At 35.1% G+C, this 27,437-nt stretch overlaps 1 protein-coding gene across 4 annotated transcripts in view; it reads left to right on the forward strand.

Annotated features, from left to right (window-relative positions):
• Window positions 1-27,437, forward strand: part of PUS10 (pseudouridine synthase 10) — a 129,128-nt gene that overhangs the window by 76,905 nt on the left and 24,786 nt on the right. For 3 of the 4 annotated variants that reach the window (XM_001375026.4, XM_007476791.3, XM_007476792.3), the window contains exons 5-8: window positions 2,980-3,014; window positions 10,974-11,085; window positions 18,513-18,574; window positions 21,766-21,811. In XM_001375026.4, coding sequence (XP_001375063.1) covers window positions 2,980-3,014; window positions 10,974-11,085; window positions 18,513-18,574; window positions 21,766-21,811 — 255 coding nt within the window. Of the gene's footprint in view, window positions 1-2,979; window positions 3,015-9,565; window positions 9,794-10,973; window positions 11,086-18,512; window positions 18,575-21,765; window positions 21,812-27,437 lie in introns of those variants that run through there. The other variant, XM_056813968.1, reaches the window with a different exon arrangement.

Below are 27,437 nucleotides of genomic sequence, written 5' to 3' on the forward strand. Positions count from 1 at the left end.
ATAATCATTTTGTAGTTCTAAATGCACTTCTAACTATAGATATACACAATATTCAATTTTCTAAGAGAAATTAGAATAGTGAGAGAGGAAATAGAAAAGAAAAGAAAGCAAAACCAATGTTTTGCTAGGCGCATTGACAGAAAGCCAAATTAGGGGCAGTCCCTTTTGGCATAAATGTGTACAATTACAATAAATGTTCAATCAAAAGTTCAGTCCAATCAATCACATCCAAAGTTCATTCTTGATCTTCTTGATGAAGTGTAGGTTTTCAGCATCTTTCTGCAACAGTTCATTCTCTGGATATAAAAGTTTCAAGCTTCTTTCTTGAAGATCTTTTCTCGAACAAAATCAAATCTTTGACTTTTTATAACAGTAAAATCTTAAACAAAATTCTTGGATTTTTATAAAAATACAATCTCAAACAAAAAAAATTCTTAGATTTTAAATTAAAATACAGAGCCCAGACAGAATGGCTGCCAAGACCCAGCCTATGCTAGAGCTTCGGACTGTCCCTTTTCATACAATGAACATCAAGAGGTCTGACCATTTGTCTGGTAATACAATATCAATACATCAATCATACTTCCCAGATGCTAACATGCCTGGTATGCTACAGGACCACTCTTCACTACTCAGGGGCCTTTGACTGTCTCCCTTTGCTGAGCCAGTCTGTTGTTTCTGCTTGAATTTGTCCAGCTCTCCAAGTCTGGTGCTTCAGTCTTTGTTGGAGTATTTGTGGGAGAAGGTTGGACTGTACTAGCTCATCTTATTCAAACATTTTAGGCAATCTCCAACTCAGTTAAAAAAATACATACACATATATATGTATATATCTTATTCTTCCTATGGTTTGTTTCCTGAATTAATGAATTCCTGTAAGTTTATAAATGTTAAAACCCAGCAGGCGAATTTCTCAAATAATGAATGGCTTTCTCATCTCATTGATTTAAAAGTTACTTCCAAAGATGCAGTTCACAATTCATCCATGCCTGTGCTACTCCCTCTCGCCTATTGCAAATGAAACCCCTAGGCAAGACTCTTACTCACTGAGAACTGCCCTGAAGGGTGAAGCCAGGCAAGGGGTACGTGCTACTGCCACAAGGTGCTCTAGGGGCAGGGTTTGTATAGGTTTAAGGTGAAGTGGGAATGATCCTAATTGCAACTGTGTAGTTATTATGTAATAACAATAACAGTGGTAGAGTTCTTTCAAACACTGGCAAGTTTGGCAAAGCTGGGATGCAACCTTTCCTCCATTTGGCTAGTATTCTACCCCCATGGATCATTTCACACACTCTCTGGGGTACACACTCTATTTTGAACCATACCCCCACCTCCATGACTACATAACATGATGAAAGAGTGCTAGGAATAAAGTTCAATTGATAAATTTATCCCTCAGACAAATAAACTAAATAAGTTTCCTGTCATGGAGTCTTGCCTGTGATACATAGGAAACATGTTTTGTCTATGTTATCATTAGTTGTGTTTACATGTTGAGTTTTGGACACAGCAATAATACAAGAGCAGTAAAAACCTGGTTCTAAGCATTTTGGTATGGCTCACACATTATTTTTAGTTTTTCTGGTGATATTTGTTTATTTTTAGTCTGAATCTGTGATTTCATCAATTTAGAGAAATGTCAGTGTTGAAACTCCTTCCACTGGTGTATCTTGGTAGTTCAGCTATAATTTAGGTTGTAGAAAGTTGCCTGGGGACACTTAGGCATTGATATTTGCCCTGGGTCATATAGCTCATTATATGTCCTATGTTGTACTTGATAAGGTCACAGATTTTATAGAGGGAGAGCTCATAGCTCATCTAGTCCCATTCCCTCATTTTACAGGTAATGAAACTAAAGCCCATGGAAGCAAAATAACTTTGCAATGTCACACATGGCAGAGCTCCCAAATACACTACTCACTCTTCCGTGTCACCACCTTACATTTCCAGGAGCTGTCCCCTTTAATCCATAATATTGTATAGTACTTTTCATCTGAACCTTCAGAGCCTGTTACAGATGTTCTCCTTGACCCCTGGTACCCCAAATAATACAGGATAGTAGATAAAAAGTAAGATTTGTATATAGACCCTGCTTCATAAACTTGCTAGCTATGTGACTGTGTGCAAATTATTTAACCTTTCTGAGTAAGAAATGAAATCAACAAAACTATTCAATGTTTGTCTTTATTCTGTAACTAGTTCCTCTCAAAGATCTTTGCAATTTGGTCACATATATGTGAGATAAATGTTTTACTTCACTTGTATACATATATACGTGTGTGTGTGTGTGTGTGTGTGTGTGTGTGTGTGTGTATGTACGTGTGTGTACACATAGATTATAACCTTGTTCTGATTTGGGCAGATTGTCTTCAGGAGTTGCTATGGCCAAAGAAATTCATTACTTTCTTGCCAGTTTAGTGACGAATCTGATGATATGGTTCTTATGTCTGCATGTATAGGAAATATAAACATATATCAAATGCATATTTAATGTGAAGTTAAGGATTGAAGTTTTATTGAACTTGGTAAGGTTTCTCAAGTTTTCAATATTCCTTTTCTGAAATCTGACTTTTAAGAAATTAAGTTCCCAATGCTTGCTTTATGGGAAAGGAAAATAGTTATTTACTTGTGTCTTTAGGTCAAACTTCCTTTGGGACTCCCCCTATAAACTAGAAAAATGCATTAAAAATAAACATGTGAGTTCATTGATTCTCAGTCAACATTAGTGAGAAATCTGTGGGAGTGGAGGGGATACCCCCTGTTTAATTCCAGGCTCACTACAAATCAAGTGATGTTTGAATGCCTTTCTAGTATTTACTGAGATTGAGGTCATTGCTAAATTTCTAAATACTGATTCCTCCTGAAAAGAGTTTTATTAGCAAATTAGTTAGGTATTCAGTAATGATGTTGAAACTTAATTTCACTTAACATTTTTTCCCCTTTTCCTTTTCTTTCTGGGTGTGACTAAACTGCCTACAGCATGCTGCATGGTTGCTGGTAAAACAGGAAATGGGGTGAGTAATTTGGGTAGGGAATTTTTATATTCTTTTAAATACGGACTACCTGTTTTTTAAAGTGTTTTAACTACATTTCTCTAAAGAGTGGCTTCACTAATATTAAAGCAATTGAATGCAAAGAAAAACTTGTGATCATTTGAGTTCATTGTGTTATCTTTCAATTCCTTTGCATAGCAGAGATGTGCTAATTCATACTGGTAACTTATTAAATCTTTGCAGCTTTAGCACGAATGTAAGTAGATTTGCTAGCACATATGCTAGGCAACTGCATTACATAATATAGTTTGATAAGCTATTTTGACAAGAGAAATTTGTTTTCATCATTTAGGAATCAGAGTACATTTGTGAATATGCTAGAAATTATAAAAAGTATGTGAGATCTTATTAGGTTTTTGAAAGTGGATTTAAAATAATTGCTAGAGTTTTGGTTATTAATCAGTAAGCACTAATTATAACAAAATAATCTGTTGATTAATAGATTATACTGCCACTTTTTATAGCAAAATGAGAAGTTTTTGCTTGAGTCATTTTAAGGTGAAGATAAAAAGAGAGTTCAGGGGTTAAATGGCTAAATAGATTGAGAGCCAGGCCTAGGCAGGGAGGTCCTGAGTTCAAACATGACCTTAGATACTTCCTAGCTGTGTGGCCCTGGGCAAGTTATTTAACTCCCATTGGCTAGCCTATACTACCTTTTTGCTTTGGAACAAATATGCAGTATTGATTCTAAGATGGAAGGTAAGGGTTTTTAAAAATAAAAAGAGAAAGTTCAGGTTTTTTACTTGATATTTATGGTAACAATAAATAAATTTTGTAGTCTCAGATTATAAGATTTGTAAACCAGTAGTGGAGCACAGTGTACTGTTTGCAAATCCTAATTACTGTATTAGAATATAATGTATTTAAAAAAATAACCATTGATTTATTTAGATTTTCAACTGAATTATTAATATAGACATTCTTTAGAGGTTTATCTTAGTTTTTATCTTATATCAACAAAATTTATTATTATATCTAAGACAGGTTTTGCAATAATACCTTAATTATTAGGATTATTGTTTATCTGAGAATCCAGAAGGCACATTCATTTTTCTATTTTAAATGTATTAAATATTAAATAAAATAATTTTAAAATTAAATATATATTAAATATAAAATACTAAGATAAAAATATTAAATAAATAAGTTGGGGTAATAGGATTTTAAAATTTTCCTGTCTGATTTAAATGATTTTTGGGAAATCACCCCCCCCCAAGGGCTTCAGGTTAACATATAGCATATTAATACTAATTTTTCATAATTAACTATAGAACCTGATCCTTATGTTTTGTTCTTAAACCTTGAAAATGTTGTTTAGCCTGTTCAGGTCATAAATTCAATTTAAAAAATGATAAGCTTCAAATATATGCAAAAGCCCTGTGCTCAGTGATGAGGATGCAAAGATATAAGAACAGGCATTTCCTTCTAAGTCTTACATTCTATTTTTAAACTATTTTTGCATTTACCCTAGGTTGATTTTTGTATTGTTCTCATTCAAAGAGTTTAAAATAAATAAAGCAATAAAAGATTTCAGTTCCAAAACAAACTATAAAGTAGATTAGTTCAGAATTCCAAAGCTCTTTCCTAGTGTTGGAGTTCCATGTAAAAGTGATCTAGAGGTACTACCATTAAAGAATTTAATCTAAATGAAATTAGTTGAATTGAAGCTTTTTGACCAGCTTTATTCTAATTTGCGTTGTATTTGTTCCACAAATTATATAATTGGAATTGTTATAAGCCAATATTTTGTAGAGTCATTAGATTCTTAGGGGGATTAAATTTGTCTTACTTAGAATTAAACCCTACAACTGGCAATGCAGTGATCCTGAACAACTCAGAGGGTTCTATGAGAAAGAGCACTATCCACATCCAGAGGAAAAACTGTGGGAGCAGAAACACAGAAGAAAAACAACTGCTTGATCACATGAGTTCATGGGAATATGATTGGGGATGTAGACTCTAAATGATCATTCTAGTGCAAATATCAACAACATGGAAATAGGTTCTGATCAAGGACACATGTAATACCCAGTGGAATTGTGCGTTGGCTACAGGAAGGGGGAGGGGGAGAGGAGGGAAGGAAAGAAATATGATTCTTGTAACCAAGGAATAATGTTCTAAATTGACTAAATAAATTTTTCAAAAAAAAAAAAAAGAATTAAACCCTACAGAGAACTTTGGGGTAGGTAATTACGCTTTCTTCTTTTTATGGATTGTATAAATCCCTTTAAAGTAGATTCCTTTTTCAAAATGATATAAACCTGGAATTTTTATTATTTATTTTGTAGTAAAGGAAAATATATCAGAAATATCTTAACATGAATGGGGAAGAATACAGTAGCCAGTTCTTAAAAAATTGAGACTCTTTAAAATTATTTGAAATATTAGAGATTTTGTTGTGTGACTGTGTTCTGTCAAAATTGGAATGTATAACAACTTAAACATTTTTAAAAATTACTTTTTGTTCATTCTTTATAGTAATCCATTTTAACTGTGTTCCCTTATTTCACCTGTTTCTCCTATTCTTTGGAATATAATTGACTGTAAATTAATCCATATACTTCCCATTTATTAACATTCTTCTCAAAGGAACATGAAAATGTGAAAAAATATTATTATCAGTTATATTCTATAGTGGTTTTTTCCAAAAATAGATATGTTGTAGGAATTTTTTCATCCATTTAGTATTTCCTATATGGTTTGTTAAGTCAATTTCCTTTGGGCATGTAAGGGTAATTTTAGGATTCTGACTTAATCTAAATTAATTTGGTCTCCAGGGACTATCCCAAATAAAATACTCAAGTCAGTTTGGAAATTTTATGGTGGTTTAATTAATATAGAGGGAAAGAATTAAGGAGAAGAGAGAGGGAAAGGGTATAGGATTTCTCCCGCCTGGCCTGTGCTGGGGGAGTTCAAAGACCTTCACCACGAGGTTTTTTCAGAAGAGGATAGTCTTTGGAAGGTAAAGGAGAAAAGAATCAGCCTAACTCCGAGAGAGCTCAGTGAAAATGCCCCACCGGATCTAGGCTACTAAGCTTCTCCCAGTATTGTATCAAGGAAACTCACTGCCAAACCCGGACAATAGCTGCCACCATGCCAAGACACTCAGCATGCTGCTGCCAGAGCCACCTCTCCGCGAAAAGAGACCAAGAGAGGAAGTGACGCGAAATATATAGACTGTTTTTACATCATTTTCCTGCATCTTACATGTACCAATGGTAGCTTAAGCTTGACTTAGGACAGCCCAGGGGTGTGTCAGTTGTTTCTGATTTGTCATTTGCTAGCACTTGTCTATCATAGGCCATCCTTCTCAATACTTAATCCTTAAGTAGGGGCGTAGACATTCCTGTTTTGTTAGACTAAGCAGGGTGGAGTAATTCTAAAGTTCACAGGTAATCATGGATCTCATTCTCTGGAATGTTTTGAGTCTAGTGTTATTCATATTAGGAATACTTCAATAGGGAATCCCTCTTTCATTTGGACTTTGCATAAATAGGGAAATGCAGTTGGTTGTCCATCCAACTTCATTAGTATGTTAATATACATATCCAGGACAGGCATTGTGAATGGCTAGTGAGCCATGTCCAGAATTAAACAAATAGAAGAGAGCAGGCTCAGTTGCATTTGGGAAAATAGTTGATGGGTGCACTGCTTTCAGATACACACCAAAAAATCTCTTTAAAAAATTCTGTTGTTCTCCTGGTGATATTCTATAGTCATTAATTTTGGAATACCACAGTTTCCAAAGATTCAAAGTTGTGTGTTCAAAATAGGTAGAGAAACACACTGGGTATGAGCAAGCAAGATGATCTGTGTGGAATCTGTCATGTGAGACATAGATGTTATCAGAGAAACTTACTGTTAGGAAAAGTAATTTTCCTAAAGCATAGGTCTGTGTCTCTCCCCTCTTCAAAAAACTCCAGAGGGTTCCCTGTTGCCTTTAGAGTCAAACATAAATTCTTTAGTTTGGCATTTAAAGCCTTTCATAAAATTTCATAAAAATTCTTCTCTTAGATTCCCTTGCTTCCTTCAAAGCTCCCCTCCAAGTGTTGTCATCTTTATAAAAGACCTTTTTTTTAATTTTTTAAACACATATCTTCCATCTTAGAATTGCTACTGGGTATTGGTTCCAAGGCAGAAGAATGGTAAGAACTAGGCAATAATGGGGTGTTAAGTGATTTGTCCAGGGTCACACAGCTAGAAAGGGTCTGAATTCAGATTTGAACCCAGAACTTTTTGTCTCTAGTCCTAGTTCTGTATCCACTAAGCTACCCCGCTGCCCCAAGGATACACTTTTCTAGCGTTCCCAGACTGGTTCATGTTTCTACATCATCCTTAAATACTTGAGACAAACCCAATGACTGAAAAATTCCTTTATCTCACATCATACTTTAGCCAAATGTTGTTACTTCCAGATGGAGAGGTAATAGACCTAAAGTACATGTGCAGGGTCTGTCATGCTTTTCTCTTTGTATTCCCTGTGCTTTGTACATAGTAAGTGCTTTATCATGCATTCATGTTAGAGAAGGTTGTATCCTTCATTCGTCTCTCTCACCCCACAGATGTGATCAGTTGCTAAACCATATCTTTTCTAGCTCTGCAATAGTATTTGTCTCCCCCCTTCTTTCCCCTCACATGGTTACTACCTTATTTCAAACTCACATCACCTTTTGGCCACTTCACTGTCCTCCATGAAGCCTTTCCTGATCTCCCTGAGCTGTTAGTGCCTTTCTTCCCAAAACTGCCTTGTATAAATTTCATAATTATTCTTTCTTTATTTGTATATATGTTTTCTCCCTTGTTCAAATGTAAGCTTTTTGAGATTAGGAAATGTTTCACTTTTTCCTAGTCTTTAATAAACGTTTGTTGATTTCAAATTTTAAGCTTTCAACTGATTGCTTCTTCTTCTGACTTGATACTGTTTCCTTTTGGTTTAAGAAATGCCATCCTCTTCTGATTCTTCTTGTACTATCACCACTACTGTCTCTTTCACTGGTTTCTGATGATCTCACTTCTTTATGTGGGGATTTCCCACAAAATGCCAAATTTATGGCCCTATCTGGATTAAAATATAATTGGGAAATGTTTACCAAAAATAAATGGATCACATTACTACATATATGTTGTTAATTTGTGGCTTTTTAAATAAAAATGTAGCCAAGAGGGAATCCCTTTCTATTTAACCTTTACAAAACTGATGTAGAAGGTATCGTCTGAGCTGAGTTTTGAAGGAAATCAAGGGTTCTAAGATTCTCTCCTTTTTTCTCTTCTCTGTTCTTTCTACACTTTTCCTAGGCAATCTCATTTATTCCCATTAATTTTTTAAATTTTATTCCTTAACTCTTCTAAATTCCAGGCCAACATCTTCAGTGGCCTACAGGACATTTTAACGTAATATACAAACTAATATAAGCACCTCTGACTCGTTATGTGCAATTGAGTATATTCTCTAATAAATGTTTCTCATCATGGCTTCACTGTTTCAATCTGAAGGATTACTACTCTACTTCCTATGTTGAAGCTTTGGACCACCTTTCTCTCTTTGTCCTTCTTCCTATCCTTACTATCTAATCAATTACCAAATCCTGTCAGTTCTTCTCTTACAAATTGTATATTATTTCCCTTCTCTCTTCCTATTTTCACCATTCTAGTAATGCCTTAATTGCCACCTACCTTAATTATTGTTATATCCTCCTAACATCTCCTATACTGTTCATTCTTCATCAGATGTAGTTTCTAGAATAATCTTACTTATACAAAGATCTGGCCGAATCACACTCCATAAAAATCCTCAGCTCTTTATTGCTTACTTCTATATTTCAAACTCCTTTGAATTTGAGGGTATCTCCAGTCTGTTGCCATTTGCCTCTTTCCAATTTCAGTATTCTCCACCTTGCATTCTACAGTATAGACAAGTTGGACTATTCTCTTCACCTTAGTTCACCTGTGTTTTTGTTTATGTTCTTCCCTATACCTTGAATGTCCTTTCTCCTATGATTCATACTCTTCACCTACTAAGTTTTTACCCTTCCCTTTAAAGCCCAAATTAGATGACAACTTATTAATGAAGTCTTCTCTGACATTCTCTCCTATCCCTCCCAAAGGCTTCCCTATCCTTCACTCATCAATGTTTTTAGACTCTAGTGTAATTATCATGTACTATTTTATATCATAGTTATATTTTTATAAGCCCCATGCAGGCAGGAGCCATGCCTTATTTTATAATTTTTATAAAATTATGTCCCTTAACATTTAGCAGTGTTTTGCATATAGTAGTTGCTTAATAAATGCTTTCTAAATAGATATTGAATAGCTAGAGAACTTTAACATACTTATTAAAGGTTTTCATAACCTTTGAAGTGGTTATCTAGTTTTCGTTTGTAATGATTAGTTAATTAACTTAATTAAAGAATAAGTCCCAAGTAGAAAAAAGAATTTTAGGCTAGAGAAAGGTTTGAAATTCACCTTGGCTCCTTTAACCAGCAAGAGAATTTTCATGGGGTCAGGGGTAAAGAATTCCCAGCACCCCCTAGGGAGAGTCGGTTGGAAAAACTGACACTCTCTAGAGATTCTTCTTTGGAGAAAGTTGTCTCTAATAAACCTTCTAAGTTTTGGATGACAGTTTGGAAAACCATCTTGATATTCGGGGAAGACTTGGAGAGTGGTACATCTGAGAGTTTGACTCGAGCTATTCCTTGGAACCATCCAGGGCCAGCAGGGGACAGCAGAGAACAACTTCTGTGAGAAAACAGTGTCTGTGAACAGCTGATGGGCAATTGATCTCTAAGGCTGGAGAGAAAGAGCTGCAGTGAATATAGGACTGTAGTAGTTTAAGAATAATTCTAAATTAGAATAGTTTGATAAGATAGATTAATTTAATAGATGGAAAGCCCTGATTTTCATCACGGAAGAAGCAGTCCTTTGCAGGACAGCTTGGGTTTGGGGTTTTAAGTAGATATCTTAGATTTAGGGTAAATAGATCAATGATCAATATTTATATTTCCTTTTCCTGTCCCTGCTCCTTTTCATAGTCTAAATAAATAGGGTTTTTTTCATAGTCTGTCTCCAGCCAAATCTATCAGCCATCATCTATCAGTGAAAGTTCCCTGTCAGCGGTGTCTATATCAACTGATAATCAACTGCCATAATCAAGATCAATATTGATCATAACACTTTTAATATTGTACTGGTTTGCTTGTCAAATTATATGAATACTTCTTCATTCCTTCAAGCATAGCTCTTTTGTTAACATGGGCATTTATCTCCAGCAATACAGATATAATCCCTCTATAATCCAGTAGGTCAGCGGTTCCCAACCTCTCAATTTGTAGCAATGAGAATACATAATGCAGATCAGGTATTTACATTCCGCATCATAACTGTAGCAAAATTACAGTTTTGAAGTAGCCACCAAAATAATTTTTTGGTTTGGGGTTACTGCAACATGAGGAACTGTATTGCGGGGTCACAGCATTAGAAAGGTTGAGAACCACTGCAGTAGGTGAACAAATTATCACCCTTTAACCAACCTGATTATGGACATCTCCAAATTTAGCTTGACTGGTTCTCATACAACAAATACACAGTCCAGCCTGGTCTCATATTCAAAGCTTTTCCAGCTCATTAGGACCTGCCATGATGAAGCATTAGAGTTGGAGTGTCACAACAAATTCTTTAATTTCACATCTCTACAACATGAACTTTTCCAGAATTCTCTTTTCTGTAAGCATTAGAAGCTACATGGTTATAAGCAAACATGCTAATTCTAATTAAGAAAAAATTCAGTTTGCTACTGAAGGTATTTTACTGGAGGTATAAAGCCTTTTAATTACTTTTTTCTTTTTGTGGTTTCTTCTGATCTTTGATGGAAAAATAAAATTTCACCATGCTGAATTTCATATCATTTTTTACAATGTTTAGGAAACATGGCCTATCCCTGGGAAGGGATGATATTGTTCAGCTTAAAGAAGCCTACAAATGGATTACTCATCCCTTGTTTTCGGAGGAGCTGGGGGTTCCTGTTGATGGAAAGGTATTAACTAATTAAGTAGTGATAGTTCATTTCTTTCACTTATTCTGCAAATCTTATCTTCTTACAGCATTGATGAGATTCTCTTAGTTAAAAAACTCTTCCATCTTAACAGTCCCTTGAATAAACATGAAGCTTTTCTAATTTCTTAATTTTAAAATGTAGCATACAAGGTATTTTCAGACTTTCCTAATCAAAGATATTTATAACATTACATTATTTATCCATACCTTCAGTTCTATTTTTAATGAGTATGGCCTCTATGAATCTGCCCTGAATGGAATTCTTCAGAATGTTTCTCATTATACCAAAGGCAGTAGAAGATTTAGTAATTTAAAGTGCCTAGAGTACCATAGGGAGAACACTTAAGTATAGAATCAGGAGCTCCATTAAATTCTGTCTAATACTAATACATGTATATCCTTGGACAAATCTCTTCACCTTTTGGCTTCCCCATCCATGAAATGAAGGAATCACCCTACATGATGTCTAACTGTCTTTATTGAATCTATATTAGATATTCTATCCCTTCTCTCTGTCTGCTCTTTCCTGTCTAAGGCAGGTCTTCTCTAAGCTTCCAATCATGGCTTCTGCTGACTTCCAAATCCTGGGCATGATCCTTTCAGTACTGAGTTAGGTGAGGACCCTAGTGTCCTATAACCTGTTCACATGAAAAGTCGGCCTTTATTGGTAGTGGCATCCAAGTGGCCTAGATATTATGGAAAGGTCTTTGGATGCTTTATTTGGTGCATTACACTGGCCACATACAGTGTAACATATATAATTTCCTGTTGGCCCTGCCTCCTAACCTGCAAACAGCTAGAACCCTCACTGTTAACACTCGGGTTGTGGTCCTGGCAGACCTGCCAATCAGCCTTGCTGGAGTCAAACGTGCCATGTGTATAGAAGAGGAAGAACTAGAAATTTGGCTGGTACTGACGTTGGGATCATCTAGGACTTCTACAACTTCCTGGTGGCCGAGGTTCAGAAATGGAGGTTCGAGCCCCCTCTGTGCCTAAGCCATGCAGCTACATCTTCTACTAAGTATTAAATTGCTGTGCCCCACTTGTCCTCAGACAGCTCAAAGGACACAAACTGTGGTCTAATAATCTGCTTCTGTTCTTCCTCTGGGGTCCCTGAGGTCCTTCTGTGTACTTAGCCAAGAATTATATATGAATCTGGAAGGAAGTATGTAGGGTGGGAATGACTCCCTGAAGTAAGGAAGGCCCTCCTCCTGTTTCCCTCTCAAAATATGAAACTACAAGTGACCTCAGTAAATCTTAGGGTTTTTGGTTTTCTTCCCCCCCCCCCCCCCTTCGTCCTCTTCTTGGTGTTTGCTGCCCCTCCTGATACAAATGTTGTTCTGTAGATACCACCCTTGAATAATAAAACTATAGAGATGCTACCTAAGAGCTCTGCAAAGATCTATACTAGCTCTCTGCATATGCTAGAGTTGGTTGTGGGACTGAACTTTAACTCTGTCAAGTTTCAAGTGCAGAGTTCTCTAGTGTGTTCTTTCCTTCCTATCCCCATCTCCCCGGAAAACATGATACTATCAGCCTTTCTAGTCCTCCATGGGAACTTTGATAGCTACTTTCTTCCCCCTGGTCTCCAGAAGTGTGATCTCCCTGCTGGTTCTCATATCCTGCATTAACCTACCCTTTTTTCCTAGTTCAGAATCCAGCAAACACAGCTGTGCCTCTGGTCCTGACATCAGCTCCAAGCTGTAACTTCCTTTCTCTCTTTATGGAATTTCCATAGTGGGAGATTTTTAGAGAATAAACAAAACCAAAAAACCCTACATATAAGTAATAAGTTAAAATTTTTTTCCTTGAACAAATCAAATGTTTTTAACATCTTACTGTGTCAATCAGCTTAAAACATGGAGCTCATCAGAGAACCAAGAACTCAGAAGATGACAACAACAAAAATAGTTAGCATTTATGAAGCTTTTAAAGGTTTGCAAAACACTTTACAAATATTTTCTCATTTTATTATCACAATAACCCTGGGATATAGGTGCCTTTGTAATCTTCATTTTACCAATGAGGAAACTAAGTCACATAGATTAAGCAGCTTGTCCAGGGTCATATAACTAGTAAGTAATCTGAGATTGGATTTAATCTCCGGTTAGACCTCCTGTAGATTCACTACATTGTACCATCTAATTGCTTTATATAGCCAGTACTGGAAAAAAGTTTATATAGGTTTGCCTTTTTTTCATCAGGCTTTTACTAGTTAATCTGTGATCTCATCCACAGCATATCTGTCTGTGAAATTATAAGGAATAGTGGAGTGATCTTTTGTATTGAGCAAGGGTTCTAAAGTTTTTAGTGTCCTCGACTCCTTTGGTAGTTTGGTAAAGCCTATGGACCTCTTCTTAGAATAGTATTTTAAAATATAAAACTTAAAATACATAGGATTATAAAAGAAATTAGTTATATTGAAATACAGTTACCCGAATACTTTTAAAAACCAAGTTAATAGCCCCAATAGTTTAAGAACTTCTGCTACAGAACAATGAAGCTCATACTAGTAGTAAATATACAGTAGGACAGGACAGTAAGGAGATCTTGGTCTCCCTTCTTCAACAAACAGGTGAGAGACTAGCTGGTTTTATCACTTGTTAATACAACGTAGCAATGTCACTCTTTCAGAAATGTATTTTGTCCCATTACTTTAATTATTTAAGCTTCCTGAACTTTTAGATTAAATATCCACATTTCCTACATAGCACACTCTTGTCTTATATTCAAGTGCTTATGGAAACTCTCAGCATTAATTAGTTTCTTATTTAGTTTTGTTTTTATAAGTCCAGTACCTTTATGTTTTAGGGATTTAGAACCAAGTCAGTAACAGATCAGTCAATATTATTCTTTGACTTTAATTATGGTACATTTAATTTTGTATACCAAATATACATTAACAGTAACAAGGATGTTAATAAAAGAGGAGAAAGAGCCACCATAGGTTAAGTTATCATTTATATATACTGGTGTCATTTTTCTTTCACATTTTACTAGTCTGAACAGTTAGGACACATCATATCTCATTACATATTTAATAAATACCCACTGATTGAATCAGTCACTATAGTCAGTATTCATTAAGTGGCATTACTTGCTGGTGTCAAAGATTAGAGAAGAAATGGAGATTTATTATAATATTATATGTCCTCTCAGGCTGAAATATCAGAATAGAATTGTAATGCAAAAATATATAGTTAATCAATTATAAATGTAGAAACAAATTTAATGGCAAAGCAGCATATAAATAAATTTAATAAGTATAAAATTGACTTAAGATTGTCTGTAAATCATTCAGTTTAGGCCTGTACTTGGCAAATTTTTCAAGTTTGTACACATAACAACCTCCAGTTAAGTATTTGCTTTGTTGATTCTGGGCTTTTATTTAATAATCTGAATTGCCCATTTGCTCTTTTTTTAAAAAAAAAATCTTATCTGCCATTATTTCTATACACAGAAGCATTCTGAAACATAAATATCCAATAATCCTCTCTTTCCAAGGCTCACCATGCATAAATATCTGAGTCTATATTGTTTCTGTACTGATTGTATTAGATGATAGAAATGCTTTGAGTAGTATCAGCTTAGAAAAATTGAGCCATTTCTTAGCTCCTCCCAAGTCAAGTCTTCATAATGTAGTGTGATCACTTTGTTTGAAAGAAATTCCCCTAACATCAGATAAGCCTAGATTCAGATATAAGAACAAAAAAATTCGATGTCAAATTTTACAAGGTATGTTCACTATTTTGGATTCTCCATACCTATATTCCACTGCAAGACCGATTCTAATATAAATGAAGAAATGAGCTAAGATGATGATAATTCATTTTCATATAGTTGTTTTCATTTTCCTAATAACAATCCCCTGAATGAGGTAGTATAGGTATTATCTTATTTTTAAAACTTAAGAAACTGAGCCACCTATATACTTTAAAAAATTTTATTTAGAATATTTTCCCATGGTTACATGATTCATAATTCCCCTCCCTGCTCTCTCCTCCCCTCTCCCAAAGTTGGCAAGTAGTTCCACATTGTTCAAAACATATTTCTATGTTACTTATATATGCAATAGAGTGGTCCTTTAACATCAAAACCCTAATCAGATCCCTATTGCACTACATGATCAAGCATATATTTTTCTAATGCATTTCTGCACCTAGACTTTCTCAGAGTTTCTCAACCAGTAAGTACCAAGCTAGTGCTTGAACTGTTAACTGGAAACCAGTATTCCAGTATGAAAGTAGCATTGTGACAAAATGAATAGAAAGTTGACCTTGGAGTCAGAGTCCTGGGTTCCTTTTGTTTCTGACACAAACCACTATAGTCATAAAACTTCTCCATCCCCCAAGAAACTCTCCAAGACTGTAAAATATAGATGAGTGTCAGGGTATATCAGTTGAGAGAGTTCCATGTAAGTCTCTAAAATGGTTAATATCACAGGTGTAGAACAAAAAAAAATTACCTCTCTGTATATCAGTTTTGATGCACTGACAGCTTTACCTATTAAAGTGAAAATAAAAGTTATAAAATAAAAGGATACAGGAAAACATTACTTAGATATTCACATAGCTTATTGTTTCTTTTAACATAAAGAAATATGATTATTTTTTGTTTCATTTATTATTAATGGGTAGAAGGGAGATTCTTTAAATATTGGCCTAAATAGAAGAGATACTTTTGAGATTTCAGAAGTTCCTGATTTGTAATCTTGTGATCCAGTAATATAAAGAATGCATAATTTATTTAACAAGAAGTAATGAGGTAGAGCCAAGATGGCAGAGTAGCAGGAAGCAATGCAGTTGAGCTCCCATCCACAACTCCTTCAAATAGATCCAGAAAATAAAATGCACAAGACCAAGTCTTGATATGGAAATCAAAAAAGTCACAAAATCTAAAAAATCCTTTGCAGAACAAAGTTGGCATAGGGAGACAGAGAGATCTGCTGATTCTGCTTATTGGGTCAGTGCAGGAACATGCTTTAGCACCCTGGGAGAGGCTATGGCCCAGAGCAGGTGCAAACTGCCAGCTTTGTTGCCTATTACCTAGTTCTGGGTAAATCTAGAGTGCACTGAGAAGGGGTAGGGATGCCCAGGACAGTATTGAGAAAGGGGGAAGTTCAGAAGCAAGCAGGGGTAGTTTGGCTCAGAGTGGGTTGTCGTTTCCAACAGCTTACTAGCTATGTCTACAGAGGAAAAACCAGGGCAAAAATCACAGACAAAAGGGGAGCTAACAATTCTGTCACTCTGAACCTCAACTACATGACTAGCTGATAGAAGCTGAATCCAATATAATTTTATTGTTATTTATACCCAAATCCAGTTCAGGAACTTGCAGAGCTCAGACCACAGGGGTAGAGATCAAACTTTGCACTGGTGACCTTGGAAACACTTAAAGCTTACAGGTCCCACCTCAGAAAAAATAGGCACAAACTCAACTAGAATTCCTGAAAGAGTTGAAGCAAGAGTTTTAAAATGCTTTTATAAATAAAATGAGAGCATGAGGAAAAAGTTGAAAAAGAAATGAGAGCTATGGAAGAAATTATTGGAAAGTGAATTAATAGTTTAGCATGAGAAATTAAAAAAAAAAAACTTTACTCAAGCAACAAACTCCCTAAAAATTAAATTGGAATTAAATTGGAAGTCAATGATGTCATGAGGCAGCAAGAAATATTGAAACAAAGTCAAAAGGCTGGAAAAAAATAGAAGAAAATTGAAATATTTCATAGGAAAAACAACTAACCTGGAAAACTGATCAATGAGATCATTTGAATAGTATTCAACAACTAAAGTCCATGAACAAAGAAAGAGCTTAGGCATTATTTTTTAAGAAATCATAAAAATACTCAGACGTCTTAGAACCAATGGGCAAAGTGGAAATAGAAAGAATCCACCAATTGCCTCGTGAAAAACAGGCCCCCCAATTAAAACTCCTAAGACATCATAGCCAAAATCTAGAACTTCCAGCATAAAGGCAAAATACTGGAAGCAGCCAAAAGGAAAGAATTCAGGTACTGAGGAACCACAGTCAAAATCACACACAATTTAGCAGCTATTACTACAAAAGAATTGAGAACTTGAAATAGAGTATTACAGAAGGCAAAATATTTGTACTTAAAGCCAAGAATAACTTACCCAACAAAATTGAGTATAATAAATACTACAAAGGGAAAATGGGTCATTAATGAAATAGAGAATTTCTAAGCATGTCTGATTTTTTTTTTTTAATGGAGCTGGATTGACATTTTGAAGCTCACCAGAATTAAAAATGGACAATGGTAAAGAACTAAACTAAATGGTAAAGATACCATTTAGTTTAAATAAATGGTAAACTAATAAATAAATGGTAAACTAATGGTAAAGCTTAAAAAAAACTAATGGTAAACATAAATGGTAAACTAATGGTAAAGATAAACTGCTTATATTCTAATATAGGAACTAAGAGCTAAGACTAATAGGGATCACAGAGGGGATCTATGGATAAGATTTGGGAGTGGTTTTGTTGATGTCTTGATACTTTTACCAGAAGAATGGATAGTCTGGAGGAAGAGTACACCAGTGGGGAGGAAGGGGGAAAGAAAAATAGGGAAAATTATTTCATATAATTAGGGCATAAAAGTAGGTATCTATACAAACATGGAGGAGAAGGTGGGGCGAATTGATACTTTAACCTCACTCTCATTTCAACTGATTAAAATAACAGTGGTTTTTATATAACTCCTACCATCTGCCAGGCACTGTGTCAAGTGCTTTGCAATTATTATTTGATCCTCTTAGTAACCCTGGTTGGTAAGTGCTATTATTATCCCATTTTACAGTTGAGGAAACTGAGTCAAAGATTAAGTGACTTGCCCAGAGTTACATAGCTAGTAAGTGTCTGAACCCATAGTTGAACTCAAGTCTTCCAAATTCCTGGCCCAGCACTACTATACCAATTAGTTTCTTTAAACAAAGGAAAAATACGCTCTCGCTCTTGCTCTTGCACTCTCTCTCTCTCTCTCTCTCTCTCTCTCTCTCTCTCTCTCTCTCTCTCTCTCTCTCTCTCACATAACTTTTAAGATTCAAAGGCACAAATTTTATTATCTTATTGTCACTATATCATTACCTCAAATTCCCATCCTACTTTCACGTGTCATGTATATACAACAAAAACTTTGTTATATAGTAAAAACCCTAGTCTTTAATTTTGTTAGGGCACATTGGTCTCTATAAATAGTTTTAGCAAGATTTTTTTAAAGCAAGGTCTTATAAAACTGGCCTCTGAATAAGTTGATTATAGCAGTATTTACAGTTTTCTTTTTTGCTTTTTTTAATGAGCTGGTCTTTGAGAGTTTAATTTATGTTTTCATTCACAAGTTGTGAGATGTCAGCTTCCTTTGCTAATTTTAAAACTATTTTTATAATTTAGAGCTTGTTTGAAGTAAGTGTGATCTTTGCTCACCCTGAAACCGATGAGGATTGCCACTTCCTGTAAGTTGCTATGTAAACATGATAGTAATCTTTTAAATTGTATAACAATGTTCATGTTCTTTAGTTTTCATGATGATAAATTTGATGGCTTATTTCTCTTTTTCTTGCATGTCTTTATAATTTACTCAAGCATTAAGCGAGTGCACATCTTAATTTTATAGCTAATAATCTTAGATGATCCTCTTAGGAGATCTTTTTTAGCTACTTACCCCAAACTGTGGATTTTAAAAAATGTAATATAAGGTAACACGTCAGGTCCTTTTCAAATTTAAAATTTTATGGTATTATCTTATATTTACAAAGCATCTTTCAGTTCAAAGGTTTTCTGTTTTCTTATAAAGGTTCCTGCAACCTTTATCTTATAGAATGGTAAATATGAAATTCATGAGAGATTAATAATTTTATTAGAAGTTTTTTCTAGTTCAGTGCTGTTTCTCTTGGCCCAATACATGACATTCATGTCAGTCATTAAACCTTTATTTAGTTTTGGATATTTGCCATGCACTGTGCTAAGTGCTAGAAATACAAAGAACAAAAAGAAGCCTCTGCTTTCAAAGAGAGTCTGATGAGGGAAACAAGATACAACTACTTTTATGCAAACAAGATATATACAGGATAACTTGGACATAATCAGCAAAGGGAAGACACTTATATTAAAGGGAATTGATAAAGGTTTTTTTTTTTTGTAGAAGGTGGGATTTTAGCTAGGACTTGAAAGAAGCCAGGAAGTCAGTCCATCAGTTTTTTATTTAGTCACTATTTTAGTCTATTCTGATTCTTGGTGACCTTGATTGGAGTTTTCTTGGAAAAGATACTTGAATGTTTTGCTGTTTCCTTCTTTAGCTTGTTTTATAGATGAGGAAACTGAGGCAAATGGAATTATGTGACTTGCCCAGGGTCATACAGCTTATCAGTGATCCACTTTGCCTTGTAGCTGCCCCAATCAGCAAGCTTATATTAGGCACCTGCTATTTGCTAGGTACTATGCTAATCACTGGAGATAAAAAACAAAGGCAAAAGACTGCTCTTCCTATCAAGGAGCTACAGTTTAGTGGAAGGTAGAGATGAAGAGGAAGGGGATTCTAAGCATAGGGATTGCCAGTGAAAATGCTTTGAGTCAGGGGATAGAATATATTATCTGAAGAGCAGCAAGGGGTCCAGTATCCCTGGATCACAAAGAATGTGGGGAGATTATAAAGTAAAGAAAACTGAAAAGGGATGGAAGGGGGGGGGGGCAAGTTTTATTGCCAAACAGAACTTTATAGTTAATCCTAGAGGAGAAAAGGACCTATTGGAGTTCATTGACTTGGGGGTGAGGGGTAACATGGTCAAACCTGTGCTTTTTAGAAAGAAATGAAGTTTGGGTATAGAACAAAGGAGAAGGAAATAGTCATATAAAATGCTTTTGATATTTGATTAAGTATAGTGTTGAACATTATATTTCCCCTAAGACTCACGTTAATGCCTTAGCTATAAATTTGGGGTCCAGCTTGTTCTACTGAATTAATTGATACAACTAGGAGTTCTAAAAGACACTGGGAGTTAAATATCATTATGACAATCCTAACTTGGATTTAATAAAGCTCTTTTAAGGGTTACAGAATCCTTTACTAATAGATCATTTTTTATTTGAGGGAAGAACTAAAGGTATTATTATCATTTTAGAGATGAGGAAACCTGAGGCTTAGGGAGATTAAATGATAACTCCATGGTCACTATTGAATAAGGACTAGAATAGGTATTTGAGGCCAAGACTTCCTGACTCCAAATCTACCACTTTCCATTCATTGCTTTTGTTTTAACTCTTCTTGGGTTCTAAATGTTTTCTCTTGAAAATATTTTTGTTGGAACTAGCAAGTGAAAAAAATTCTTTGGCCTTTACAATTCCAAATAGGAGTGAAGAAATAGAGTAGGATTTTTACATTTACATATCCCTACGTCATTTTCAAAGTGTTTTCACATATCTGATTTTGAGCTTCACAACATTCCTATGAAGTGGTAATTATAGTAATATCTAGCATTTAGAAGCATTTTAAGGTCTGAAAAGTATTTTACAAATATTATAACATTTTATCTCCTTTAATAACCCTGGAAGGTGGGTGGTATTATAGCCCGCCCACCCACCCCCTCACCCCCATTTTGCAAATAAGAAAGTCAAAGCTAAGATGTTGTGCCCTGCCCAGGGTCACACAGCTAGTAAATGTCTGAGTACTGATTGGAACTCAGGACTTCCTGCCTTCAGGACAAGTGCTCTGTATCCACTCTTCAACGCAGTTAGGCAAAGTATCTATATTATCTTCATTTTAGAAATGAAAAAACTCAAAAAGGTTGAAACTTGCATTAGATTATATGGCTAGTGAGTGAGAAAGCCCAGACTGGAATCCAGATCTAATTGCTAGTGTGGTGCTCTTCCCCAAGTTTAGACCATGCTGCCTTTCCATATGCAAATGCTTATTTTTAAAAGTATATAAGTATAATCTTCCCAATGGACTATCAAGAACTGGCAAAACTGGTTAGGGAAATGTAAGATTAAAAATTAATGTGCAATACTCCAAGTAGTATATTTTTGTAAGATTTATTAATAATAACTTGAAGTAAAGGATAGTGATAGCCTGAGCAAAGAGGAGCTGACCGGATCTTGAAAAGTGGGAGGAGAGAGCAAGATAACTTGACAGCAGTTGGGGGAAGAAGAGGAGAGCATGGGAAGAAAAAAAAGGCTGGGTTATAGCAGACTTTTATCACTAAAACCTAAGGATACAACGTGGTGATGAAAAAGGAAAGGGATTCTGGGAAATTGAGTCCAAGGGTACAAAATTCTATTTACAGAGGAGGCATAGCATAATTGAGTGGAAAAGTCCTAAATTTTAAATATCTAATTTTAAATCTTAGCCCTCAAACTTAAGAGCTGTGTGGTCATGGACAAGCAAGTAGTTACTGTCAGCCTCAGTTTCTTCAACTATAAAATGATGATGATAATACTTTATTTATTGTGCAAAATTTTTAGAAAATACTTATAAACTTGAAAGTGCTATACAGAAATGAGCATAATGTGGATAAATGTGATCATTATCATTTTAGTATTTGCTTCCTTCTAATATCCTGAAGTCAAAAGCCAAATTATATAAAAATGTTCCTGATTTTTATTTTCTAAAAGTACATTAACTCTTGAAATTAATTTTATTTTGTTTTAGGAGCACATCATGCCCAGACTGTTTCAAACCAGCCAAAAATAAACAGGTAGAAATTTTCCTATCTTATTCTTAGATGCGTTTTGCATGAGCTGAAAGTTCACCAATAATATGTCATTCATTTGATAATGTATTTTTCCCCCCAATTACATGTAAAAACAGTTTCTAATATTTTTATAGTAGTAATAGTAGTCTCTCGGTAACTGAGGATGACGATTGTCTTTGTGCGCTTTCATCTGTGATGTAGATGAATGTGCACAAAAACACTTGTGCATGAAGGAGATTTAAGTGGAGAAGTCGATGCACAGAGACAGTCTCTCTCTCGGCGTTGGAAGCCTGGGTCCAGTGGCACGAAAGAATTTTGAATCTTCAGTCCCTCCTGGCTAAAATGAAATGTTAAAGGTTGCAAAGCACTTTGCATTTATTATCTGATCTGGGCCTCAAAGCAAAAGTGAAAGTCATGGAGTTTAAGTAACTTGGCCATGGTCTCTTAGCTGGCATCTTTCATTATCCTTTATATCACTTAAAAAGATCTGCTCTCAGGACTGTGAGGGAAAATGGATGATTTCACTTCTATAAGCTTAGGTCTGAGTCTCTGCTCTGCTCTCTGCTGAGGAAGTCGCTTAAACTCCCTGAGGTTCAATTTAAACAACTTTCAAATGGGGATAATACTTTCATCACTTATTCACAGACTTGTGTCATGGTGTATGTGTATGTGCATGCACACATGTGCACATACATGTGTGTAAAATGCTTTAGAGTTCATAATACTGCAGTGCTTCAAGGATGTGTGATTTTGCTAGTGTGGGTATCTCTTCCACTGATGCAGGACATAACCCCTTATTAGACCAGAGATGTCATACATTTGGAGCCTATGAGGCCTCCTGAACACAACCTGAATCACATTAAAATATGATTAGGAAATATTTAACAAAATAAATAAAAATAAAGTAGAACATGGATAATATTACTATGTCATTTTTCATGTCAATATGTAGCCCACAAGGATCTTTATGGATGATTTAGTGGTGCTTTTTTCTGTTTGAGTTTGACATCTCTGTCCTAGAACATGGTTTTCATGAAAAGTAATCAACTGTTAGCCAGCCAATAGATGATTAGTTTGTCTGAACCTCAACTTTATCCATTGGCATATTCCTGGACCCCAAACTCAAAGCCTTTCTAGATTGCTAGAACCTAACAGAGTTTATATATCCTAGGAGAGCCTTACATCACCTTCATTCTATTCTAAGTCATAAGACTTTATTAGATGACTAAATTATATTTTTGAAAGGTATTTATTTCCATTTCTTATTTTTGTTTCTTCAATCCTTGTCACCATTACTTTCTAGCTAAAAAGTTATAGTGTAGAATTATACTCATTACACTTTCTGAGTTAATGTTAAGATTAGTACCATAATTTCAGTAATGCTTCTGTTATTCTCATGGCAAGTAAGACTGATTCTAATCCAAAGGTTTGGTTTTTCAAGAAAACATCTGAATCAGTGTAACAGTCACATTTCAAAGTCTTGTGTAATTCCCATTTTCTGGAAGTTCATAATTTTAAAATTAAATCCAAAATTAGGCTATTTCACTTAGGGAAATCTTGAGTTGATAAGTTTCTTTATTGGCTGTATTTGAAAAAAAAAATTGAATCTAATAGACACTTATTATTTCTTAAGTTTAACTTCCCTAATTTCTAATTTGCAAGTTCAGTCAATTCACAGGAATATACGATAATGAAACCATCCATGGTAAATTTGTATGTCCCAGTTACTTACATAGTCTTGTGATGGGACTCAAGACATTTTTACATAAATGATATTCATTTTCAATTATTTCCAAGTTCTCTTTATTGTAATGTGCACCTGTTGGCCTTTTAATTATTAATACTTGTCTATTTTTAGGATCCTAAATTTTGAGCTAAATGGAACCTTAATCCCAAAACAGGTCCAAACTATGCATTTTATAGCTTAAAATATTGAAGTTTATACAATAATAAGGGAGGGGGGCAAAGGTGGTTAGATTATAAAATTTGCCAAATGTTTACTTTGTAATTTAAGGGGTAGAGTAAGTCTACTAAATGTAATATTTATTTTGTGCATCTAGCTTCTATAATATGCTTTTGAATTTTGGCTTGACATATAAGTACTTCATCAGGTAATAGATTTAGGTACATTTCAGAAACAACAACAAAAAACATATTTGGCTTGGACTGAAGCCTCCTCTTGTGACAGGGAAATGACCTAGGGTCTTTGAAGTTCTAACCTGCTGGAAAGGCTTTGTATCCAGTGACTATAAAATGAGTACAACCTAGGTAAGTTTGGAGAGGTTTATTAGCTGACCATTAGTCACCAGTTTGGTCATTTATTTTGACTGCAGCATCTATTCAAGATGTGAAGTGGTTGTCTTCAGAAGAAAACCCATTTCTCTGAATTAACAAAGTAGGAAAAAAGGATTAATGGACTAATATACAATTTTAAAAGTCTCAAGGAATTGAAAAGTATAAAAGGTAAATAAAATTTTAAATAAATAGAAGTAAACAGAAATAAAAGAAGAATGCTTAGAAAAATTAAAGAAGAAATCAATAAAGTAGAAAACTGTAAGACTAAAGCCATGCTATCTGCATACCCCTCTGGCTACAACTTGACTATCAGACTATATATTCTGGAACCAGTTTGAATCTAATCTTGATTGATTCCAGATCTCTACCAACACTTTAGGAACATCATTAGTTATCCCTTCCCTAACACCTTTTTATGTATTTTCTCCCCCCATTAAAATGTAAGGTCCTTGTGGTGGTGATTATTTTGCTTGCTTAAAACCTGGCTTGATTCTAAACATTAAAAAACAAAACAAAACAACTAACTAAAACCTTGGCAACTAGTCCCATCACTTCCTGACAAACAGAGGGAGAAGAAATGGAAGCAGTGTCAGATTTTATATTCTTGGGCTCAAAGATCACTACAGAGTGAGACTGCAGCTATGAAATTAAAAGACCCTTGCTCCTTGAAAGGAAAGCTATGGCAAATTTGGTCAGCATACTAAAAAGCAGAGATTTGGAGACAAAGGTCCATGTAGTCAAAGCTGGAGTTTTTAAGTAGTAATGTATGACTATGAGTGTTGTACCATAAGGAAAGCTGAGCACTGCAGAATCAACACTTGAATAATGGTGCTGGAAAAGAACATAGGGACTTTGAAAATCGAAGGGACAGCAAAGAGATCAAATCAGTCAGTACTTAAGTTAATTCAGATTACTCACTGGAAGGACAAAGACTGAAGCTGAAGTTTGACCACATAATGAGAAGACAGAACTCTCATTGGAAAAGATCCTGATGTGGGAAAGACTGAAGGCAAAAGAAGAAGGGAATGGCAGAGAATGAGGTAGATAGTTTCATAGAAGAAATAAACATGAGCTTGGATAGAGATAGAGGACTACAGAAGGGCCTGACATGCTATGATCCACGGGGTCTTGAAGAGTCAGACCCAAAGAACAAACAAACATCAAATCTGTATCCTCGGTGCTTAACAGAATTTCTGGCACATTGTAAAGAGCTTAATAAATATTTTTTTCTACAAACTAAGTAAAACCATCTGAAATATAGAGACAACTAACAGAATTGGGTTAGGAATTGGATAGAGTGAATTTATGATTTCATTGGTATCAGGAGCTCAGTCAGTCAAAAAGAATTTATTAAAAGCACTTAATATGCACCAAGCATTGTGCTAAGCACTGCCCCTGTCCTGAAGGAGCTCCTATTCTGTTGAGGAGATAGGATATACAAAAGGATACACACAGAGCAGGTGAAGGAAGGACCTTGGGAGAATGGGAGAGCACTTGTAAAAGCTTCCTGAAGAGAAAGTAAGTTTTGAACTGAGACTTGAAGAAAGCCAGGGCATCAAAGAGACTGGAAGAAGGGCATTTCAAACATGGGGTTGGAGATGTGGTATACACCAGTGTAGCATCACTTTTAAATGTTTAAAATGCCAGAGAACTTTACATTTGATCTTGAGTGAAAAAGGAAACTACTGGCATTTGCTGAACAGGAGATTAGACCTGCCCTTTAGAAGCAAGTCCCTTTGGCAGAGCTAAGTAGAAGTCTCTGTCCATTTGTCCTTCTGCCTCTCTCACCAGAAAGACACAAGACCAAAAGCCATTCCCAGTAAATAAATGATAAATGCAATCTGTTAACAACTTTATGAAAGAATGCTCCAAATCACTAATAAGAGATATGCAAATCAAAATGAGTGAAACTTTAAACACCTAGCAAACTGGACAACATGACAAAAAAAATGGGAAAAACCAATGTTTGAGAGAGTGTGGAAAGAGGGTTGCACACTAATGTAATGTTCATGGAGCTGTTAGTTGACCCAACTATTCTGAAAAGAAATTTGGAATTATGTGAATAAAGTGACTAAAGTGTCCATACTCTTTGATCAAAGTTTCTGTTAGGATTAATGTCAAAAAGAAAGTTCTCATATGTACTGAAATATTCATAGCAGCACTTTTTGTGGTAACACCTGGAAACAAAAGTAGATGCTCACTGATTGGGAATGGCTAAATAAGAGGTGGTACATGAATGTACAGGCAACTAGGTGGTGTAGTATATAGAGTGTCAGTCCTGGAGTCAGAAAGATTCAACTTCCTGATTTCACATCTGGCCTCAGACAGACCCTTACTAGCTATGTCAGTGGTTCTCAACCTTTCTAATGCCGTGACCCCACAATACAGTTCCTTATGTTTCAGTGACCCCAAACCAAAAAAAATTATTTTGGTGGCTACTTCAAAACTGTAATTTTGCTACAGTTATGATTTGGAATATAAGTACCTGATATGCAGTATGTATTCTCATTGCTACAAATTGAGAGGTTGAGAACCGCCGAGCTATGTGATCCTGGGTAAGCTATTTAACCCTGTTGGCCTCAGTTATCTCAACTGTAAAATGAACTGGTGAAGAAAATGGCAAACCTCTCCAATATCTTTGCCAAGAAAACCTCAAATTGAATGAAGAATCATGAAGAATCAGCCATGATTAAGATTAAAACTAAACAACATGAATGTAATGGATATAAATGTGCTTTAAGGGACTATGATGGGTACAGAGACACATGAAAGATTTATAGTAACTGACATCCAACATAGTAGGGAGAACCAGAAAAACAATATATACATGTGTTACAACAATGTAAATGGAAAGAACAAAACAATTGAAATGGAATATTACAAAGATATTATATAATTACACTTGACTCCAACGAGGCATTGAGAAGACACTTGGCCCTGATTCTTGGCAGAAGTCGGAAGCTATGGATATGGAACACTACATCGGAATATATAGACAACTAACAGAATCTGGCTTGGAATTGGACAGAGACTGAATTTATTATTTTATTGGTATCAGGAGCCCAGTCAGTCAAAAAGAATTTATTAAAAGCACTTAATATGCACCTAGCACTGTGCTAAGCACTGGCCCTGTCCTGAAGGAGCTCCTATTCTATTAAGGAGATAGGATATGCAACAAGATACACACAGAATAGGTTTTGCTGAGCTACTTTTATCCTTTATTATAGAAAATTACTTTCTGAGAATTATGAGTTATAAAAAGAGAAGATATCACTAAATTTTAAAATTTATTTTATTTTTTAAATGTTTTGTTTTTATAATTGTATATAACAGT

The sequence above is a fragment of the Monodelphis domestica genome, chromosome 1, assembly GCF_027887165.1.
Source record: "Monodelphis domestica isolate mMonDom1 chromosome 1, mMonDom1.pri, whole genome shotgun sequence".
In the NCBI taxonomy this organism is placed as follows: domain Eukaryota; kingdom Metazoa; phylum Chordata; class Mammalia; order Didelphimorphia; family Didelphidae; genus Monodelphis; species Monodelphis domestica.